The sequence below is a fragment of the Cinclus cinclus genome, chromosome 17 (assembly GCF_963662255.1).
Source record: "Cinclus cinclus chromosome 17, bCinCin1.1, whole genome shotgun sequence".
Classification (NCBI taxonomy): Eukaryota; Metazoa; Chordata; class Aves; order Passeriformes; family Cinclidae; genus Cinclus; species Cinclus cinclus.
Window position 1 is genome coordinate 3,368,929 of NC_085062.1, and position 8,056 is coordinate 3,376,984.

At 45.1% G+C, this 8,056-nt stretch overlaps 1 protein-coding gene across 1 annotated transcript; it reads left to right on the top strand.

The window, feature by feature from the left end:
* RAD9B (RAD9 checkpoint clamp component B) lies at nt 1-7,046 on the top strand. The gene is given in 13 exon segments (XM_062504116.1): nt 1-34; nt 747-817; nt 1,621-1,770; nt 2,003-2,117; nt 2,728-2,827; nt 2,935-3,041; nt 4,767-4,873; nt 5,317-5,381; nt 5,901-6,023; nt 6,341-6,597; nt 6,600-6,717; nt 6,719-6,743; nt 6,745-7,046. Coding segments are annotated over 13 exon segments (1,443 nt in total). The 3' UTR covers nt 6,916-7,046.
* Nucleotides 7,047-8,056: the final 1,010 nt, after the last annotated feature.

Here is an 8,056-nt window from a genome sequence, read left to right on the forward strand (position 1 = left end):
ATGAAATGCGTGATCGGGGGCGCGCAGCTCCGAGGTACCGGGGCCCCGGGGAGCCCCGCACTCGCGGGGATGGGTGCGGGACACCGGGAATCGGTGCGGGACACCGGGAATCGGTGCGGCCGGCCCTGAGCGGAACACCAGCCCTGGCAGCGGAGCGGGGGATCCGCCTCTCCCTCATCCCAGCGGGATGTGCTCGTGTGGGGGGGGTTGTTCCCCTGTGCGGGATTTGGGGACGGCCGGGTGGAGGTGCCGTGGCCTGGCTGCGTGTCCCCCTGTGCGCCTGCAGAGGCACAGCTCCGCTCTGGCTGCGGCGTTCTGTGGAAAAAGCTGCTCCGCCACTGCCGGAGCCAAATCTCCAGGCCCTCTGCTGGGTCCCGCTGTGTTTCTTAGGATTCCATCTCTCCAGATGTCCCCGTTGCTTCTCAGATTTTCCATCTGTTAAATGTCATTTCTAACCCCGGTGGTGGAGTTTTGTGTGATGGATTTAATTTGTGCTAACACCAGATGCTGCAAAGGGACACGCGATATTCGAGGTGCCTCATCAGAGGCAGATTTCCAAAACATTGAGGGTTTGGATAATTAAAGTTTTAATTAAAATGAGAAAGTAGCAGTTTCCACCCATCAGTTTTCTTTCAAATGTCTAAGAAATTTGTAATATTTCCTCTTGAATTATTCTGGAGAAAGTGCAGTGTCACCTTTTTATTTTAATTTAGAATACACATTGCAGTGTTTTCTCTCCCTGGCAGTGTTTGGAAGAGCAATACATGCCATAGCACGAATTAGTGATGAATTTTGGTTTGACCCCATAGAGAAAGGTGTAAGTGAATTTTATTTATTCTAATTTTAAAACCTTTATTATAAGCCAAATATTTATACTATTGGATATTGTTTTTTCCTACAGGTACCTTTCACTCCATCACATTCTCAGCTCCCTCCACTTTCAATATGGACAAATGCCATATTTTCTGTGATTGTAATTACGCAGATTACATCGTGGAAGATTTCGTTCCTACTCTGCCCTAAGATCCTTTGATTTTTTTTGTTGTCCAGGACATCCGGATTAATGCCACAGAGTTCAGTTCTGTTGTCACAGGTCACAAGGTTTGAGTTTTGTACCACACACAGGAGCTGCCTCTAAAAACAACATGTTTTGTACCATTGTGACTCAACAGGAAGAACACATCCATTAATGGTTCTGATTAATCAAACACCATTTCCAGCAGAATTAGTGTTTTCTCCACAGGTTTCTTAGTTAAAAGTGATCAGCTCTCCTTGACTCGCTGGGAAGATGGAAAATCACAAGTGGAGACACTTGATTTTATACCTGAAGAATTTTTGAGGTGTGAGTGGCTTTGCTCATCTGTATGGATCATGTCCCTCAAATGCCTCAACTCAATTATTCCTATAAAAATTTAAAATCAGTTTTAAAATACATATTTTAATTTTTAAAAAGCATTTTGAGATGTAAATTTCCAGGTTTGTTGGTGGCACTGAAGCCCAGAGGAGGCTTTTTTAAAAAGATTCAAGTTTTGAGTTAATAAATTATTTTCCTTCTGTTCCCTCAGTGTTTGGATTCAGTGATGTTTTCCAACCCTAATGACTTTGTGATTCCATTTCCAGCTTGCCTTAAGATCAGTGAATTCCTCGAGGTCAGCATATGCATGTGTGTTCTTCTCATCCATGTTTTTCCAACATTACTGCTGGACAGCTGTGTCCCAGCCGTGTCAGAAGGAGAAGCAGTTATCCCTCCCCTGTAAATTGATAATTAAGGTACATTTTAGTGAGTTGTTACACACAGCAGCAAATTAACCCAATTTCCAGCTGAAACTGTAGTGAGTGAGGATCAGCCTGGGCTCTCCCAGTGTTCCCAGAGCAGTTTGGGGAAGCCTTGAGAGCAGCAGCTTGAGATAAACCAGGGTACAAACCCAGGGAAATTACATTTATTGCAAAGCTGCTCAGGGAGTAACCTCTGCACTGTTTTTTTTTTTTTTTTCCTTTGCAGTCAGTTCTCCCTGTGTTTAGATGTGTAAATGTGCTGGAAAGGAATGTAGAGAAATGCAGCATCTCCACCAACCCCAGTGAGCACCACATCACCTTCCAGCTCCTCTGCAGGCACGGTAAGGTCCCAGGGGAGTTCAAAACCAAAACATTTAATGCCATTATCAACACAGGAGCAGGTCTGACATCCTCAGCCCAGCAGGACTGGGAATATTCATCAGCCTCAGTCTTTGCAAAATTCCTGAATAACCATCATCTCCCCCCAGAGAGCTGTGCTGTAGGCAGTGGTTTATATCCTCAATAATCCAGCTGATTTTAGGATAATACATTGAATTAGCTCTGCAGACAACTGAGCTCCCTTAGCACATCCTTACCCAGAAAGGCAGAAATTTGTAGGGTTTGTGTTCTGCATTCCACTCCCATTTATATTATTTTACCAGTTAATTACTGATTAAAATTACAGTTTCCCATCCTGCATTTGTGGCACTTGTTGCTGTTAATTTATTTCTTGTGGATCCTTAAAAAACTCGGATGCTGTCCAGGCACAGCTAGTAGGATGGAGGGAGTCTAAGATGGCAGGTGGATTCCATTTCCTCTTTGTGGTGAGTTATTTCCATAGAGCTGGACTAAGTCACTTGGTAACTTCTTCTACTGAACAATTAATACTTTAAAAAAAAATCCTAAAATTACAGCCAAGCACTGATTTTTGTTCATTTCCTTTATACCCAGGTGTTGTAAAAACCTATAACCTGACATTTCAAGAGTGTGATCCCTTGCAGGCTGTTTTTGCAAAACACATGTGTCCAAACATTCTTAAAGTCCACTCCAGGTGACAAACACAGAATTTTTCTTTTTTTTTTTAATTTTACTTTCTAATGTAACAAATGCTAAATAGTCATAGATAGAATAATTTTAGTGTTGAATGACATTTTATAGGCTGCTGGCTGATGTGATGATTCACTTCCCAACCAGTCAAGAAGAAATAACCTTGTCAGTAACTCCAATGAAAGTTTGTTTCAAGAGTTACACTGAAGAAGACACTGGTAAGGAAATTCAAAATGTGAACCAATACTTGGGCTTTTAGCATTTTGTTTTTTTTTTTTGAGGTGAACTCCAGGAATAATAACTGTCACGATATAAACGTGGGATGTATTTTATGGCTGAACAACATTTTTAATAGAACATTATAGGGAGAGATTTTAAGTCATGCTGCCACCCTCTGGTTTTAATAAATTAAATAAATTTAAATAAATTGAAACCTCTTCCTGGTGTCAGTGGCAGATCTCAGACTCAGCAGCCAATTGAAATAAATTATGCCACTTGCTGTAGGCTTGAAAGAGGTAATTACTGTGCTGCAAGAGCAGCAGCCTGGCAACTGCCAAGAAAAAGGGGATAATTTTATGTTTTAAAAAGAACTATTTAAATCTGAATACCACAATTACAGAATTGATATTATTAGAGAGTATATTTTAGTCTGAGGACAGCACAGAGTGTCAGCAAGCCCTGCACTGTTACGGCCATGGTCACATCTCCAGGAGCTGGAGAACGAGCTAGAGATTCTTGGGGTGTGACTCAAACTAATTTTGAAGATATAATTGTGGTTTTCAAGTAGAGGTTCTTGTGTATCCTGTAATAAAGAGATGCTTTTCATACTTGTTATGACCAAAGCTGGGGAGAATGACCTGGGAAGAGCCCGGAGCACAGGGCTGGGAATTGGGCTGGGAGCAGGCTGAGAGAAGGATCAAGTGGGAGAAACTGGCTGGAATGAAACAGGGCATAAATTACCAAAAATGAAGAGATTATATTTTGAATGACACATTTGGTGACTTCAGAAACATTAACTTACCAGGACTATTGTAAGAAAGAAAGTGAAGAAATGGTACAATTGTCAAGAGATCCCAAAACCCCCGTTTTGGAGGAGGGGCAGTGAGGCTCTGTGCTCGAGGTCAGTCCCCCTGCCTGCAGCACCTCCTGTGGCCTTTGGACCCCTCTCCTGCCCTGACCCGGGGCTTCCACACTCGAGTTTCACAGAAATCAAACCCTCTGCCCACCCCTGCTCTCCTCTGAGGCTCAGCCACACACAAATGTGTGGAATAGTCTGGAACACTTCCTTGGCAGCCTGGCCTTGCCGGGGAGCAGCTCAAGCTGCTCTGGAATTTCTCTGAGTTCTCCAGGACCGTCACACACCAGGAAAACGCGCTCTCACTTTGTCTTCACACCCCCATTGACGGCCACGGTGTAATCTCATGGTAACAACAACCTGAATACCTGAGACTGAACAGCCAATTTCCTGTTGCCACTTTGCTGTGTCAGGAAGAGGTTGTAATTTAAAACAAAGAGCCTCAGTCCACCTCCATTGTGCTCTGGTGATTGGCAGCAATTTTGATTAATCTCTTAAAGTCACGCTGTATTTTGGGCTTCCCGTCCGTGCAACAATAGACAGCTGGGAATATTATTTGTGATGGATGCCTGTGGAAGAAGCAGATCTGCAAGAACAGCAGCAGGCATTGGGTTAGATCACACAGCAGAACATGGAATAGGTTCTGTTAAAATCCATTCAAATCTACACAATGGACTGCAAATAAATTGAGGATTTTAGTTAGTTCTAATATGTGTATAAGCTAAACATTTATTACTGTTAATCAGTATAAAAACAATTATTTGTTCAAACAGTGCTTACGTAAAGAACCTCAGGGTTACAATCACAGCTTTGTTGAGTTCAAACTTCACTGGCTGTGAGTCCTTGACTTTGTTGTTATCTCAAACAGACTTTTCAAGGACAATGCTTACTGAGATACAGCTCAGTCCAGAGGAATTTGACTACTTTCAAGTTGGAGTAGATTCTGAAGTGACATTTTGCCTTAAAGAATTGAGGGTAAAGTAAGAATTTGTCTGGGAAGAAAACACGTTTCTCATTAATTTGCCTGACTGTACCAGGACAGCACAGGATGGTTCCTGTGGAATTGCCCTGGGCTGTGTCCCACCAGGACAACAGGGTTTCACCACCTGGCTGAGGATTAGCTTTAAACCCCAAGATCCTCAGGACACCTCAGAGCCTTTGGAAGGCAAACAAAGCACTTCTGAAACAGAGATGTGGTTTCTGTGTGGGGCAGACACAGCACAGCTGCCCCATCATGACCGGGGAAGTTCTCCATGCAGAACCTCTGGCAAAGCTCTGGCAGGGAAGGACAGAAATGATTCTTAGAAGCAGCAGACTTTGCCCCTGTTTTTGCCAGTGAACAGCAGCTGGGATAAACTAACGTTCCAGTATCGATGCTCTGGGTTTAACAAGCACTTCACCCCCACCCTTCTCTGCAGGGGCTGCTGGCATTTTCCGAAGCCGCGAGCGTTCCCGTGTCCGTCCACTTCGACAGATGTGGGAAGTACGTGTGGGAGCTGCCCTGGCCGGGACCCCTGCAGTCACCAGTGAACTCGGAACTGCAGATGAGGGCAGATTTCATCTCATTTCATCCCAAAAGCCATTTCTAACCTGCGATCCAGAGTTTGTAATTCCCTATAAAGCACTGCACCCGGGCGTGGGCATTGCTGAGGCAGCAGTGCTGACTGAGGAGCTCGCCGTGTATAAATCACCTGGACACCCGAGGCTCTCAGTCCCTGCAGGCAATGATTTATTTAGCACTTTAAAGAAGCAATACATTTTCTGAATAAATGTAATTTTAATAATTACATATTTAATGCTATCATTTGATAATGCACAGCATTTGTTGATTGGAGCATTGAGATCTCTAACAGGAGCCCCTCTCTCATTCCTCAGCAGCAAAAATAGGAAATTTTCAGCTTTTCAGAGGAATGCTATTTATTCCATAGGTATAACCACCTGATCTGTGTCACCTCCCACAGGATCTGTAATTCCCTGTGCTGTTCTCACTACTTGTGTTTAGACCCATTGCTTTCAGCATTGAGGACCTGCTGCTGGAGGCCAGCTTTATCCTGGCCACCTTGTGTGAGGCTGAGGAGGAGGCAGTTTCCCCAGAGCCTGCCTGCTGCCCACGGCCCTGGGACAGGTAACAGGGGCTGAGGGGGACAGGTGTCCTTAAGAGGGTGAAAAATTCAGGTTTTCACAGGAAAACTTTGAACTAGAGGGGTTCAGGAACATCTCAGCAGCACAACAGCAATAAGGGGGTGCACGAGGGAACATTCTGTACAAGCTGCTGCTTTCTCATGTCCACGGGGGTCTGGGCACAGCAGAAGGGAAGATGCTGAGAATCTCCTCTAAACTCTCATCTTTTCACAACCAGAAAATAAGGATATTCCAGCAAAACACAAAGCCAGTTACTAACCTGTCCAATTACCTCAAGGTTACCTACTCTGTCCAATCCAGCTCAAGGACTGGCGTGGAAAGATCTGACCAGACCTTCATGGATGGAACCAACAACACACACAGAGCCACTTCCAAAGAGCCACAGCAGAAGAGAAACACTCCAAGTATGGGCTCGGCAAAAACCCCAAGTGCTTTGGCAAAACAAGAGGTAAAAACCTTTCCCAGAGGCACAGGGAGGGATGTGCCAGGCAGAGCAGGAGCAGCCAGGGTGGAGGCAGCAGGAGGAGAGGCCACAGAGGCTCCTTATGAGGTGAGGGAACTCCCCACAGCTGCCCTTTGGCTGAGCACCCCCACGTGCACTGGGGGTTTCAGTGGGATCAGCTGTCACAGCAGCACAGCTGGAAAACCCCAACACTGCTGGGAACACTCCTGGGGGGGGTGGGTTTCACTGGGAAATGCTGCTGGCCGAGAAAGAATTTAAAGTGGCAAAAGCTTCACAAAGAGTTAATGTCCAAATTCTGTATCATGGAATTCTTACCTGTACAAATATTGCATTTTCCAGTTCCACTCCTTGTTCTTTGGAGCCATCTCTTACAAGAAAGAGGCCATTGGTGACACCTTCCAGAGTTTGGTGACAGCCAGTGACACTGAGGAGGAGTTTGGTGCCTTGCAGAGCTCCCAGGTTCTGTAGTGCAGGGCTCGGGGTCCAAGGGAAGGCACTGGGGAGTGCCCAGGAGGGAAGGGCAGTGCCCAACCTTTGTCACTGGTGCTGTGACCCAGCAGCACAGAACGATCCGGAACTGTCGGTGCTCTTGTAATGGCACAAGTTTGGGTCATGACTGACTCTGTTGAGGTTTTTGTGTTCTGCAGGAACTGCTGGGGGTGCTGCTCTCAGAATACTCTCACTTGAGAGAGGCTCACTTTGAATTCAAACTCTGTTACCACATCAGGCAAATGAAGCTGCTGTTCTGGTTGTGAGGGGGCTGGACAAATAACCCAACCATGCCTTTTGTCACAGCAAACCCAGCCCAGCTCCAGGAGAGCTCAGGTTTTTACAGAGACTGTGCAGAACCAGCATTTAACTGTAAAACCAAAGTTGTCACAGAACTGCATTTTAAAAAATAAAGGTTTGTGTGTCTAGACTTGTGTTATTCTTTTCCTTCCCCGTGTCAAGGGCAATGCAGTATTTCCAAAGTCACACCGGAACACAGCACTGAAATTCCCAGTCAGTTAAAGGATCGTTATCTCTCTGCCGGAGCTGCAGAAGGCATTGGGTGTCACTCAGGTGGGATCTGAGAGCAGTGCAGGGAGGTGACAGTGACAGCCCAGCTCCCCCAGCCCTGGCTGTGCCTCTGTGCCACCAACCACATCCCCAAACAGAGGGTTTGCAGGCAACTCGACTTTAAAAAACACATTTTAGTATAAATACTATATTTATTAAATATCTTTACAATTTATTTAAATGTATTTACAGAACTATTTCTGCATAAGTTATACCTCAGACATGAAATTCACATAATTGCCTCTTAGGTAAGCATAGATGATAGTCTCACTTTAACAGCAACAAAAAAGCATCCTCAGATACAGACTCAGATTTGCTTCACTGTTTCAGCTATCTTTGTCAGAAACTACTGCATACAGTCGGGTTCTCCACACAGCAGCTGCTCCTCCCCTGGAGAAAGGATGTCCCTTACCAAGAGAGGGACATTCCATCACTAAAGCCTCCCGTCCTGCCAGATCATCACCTCTCCCTTCTCCTCGACTCACTTGTAACTG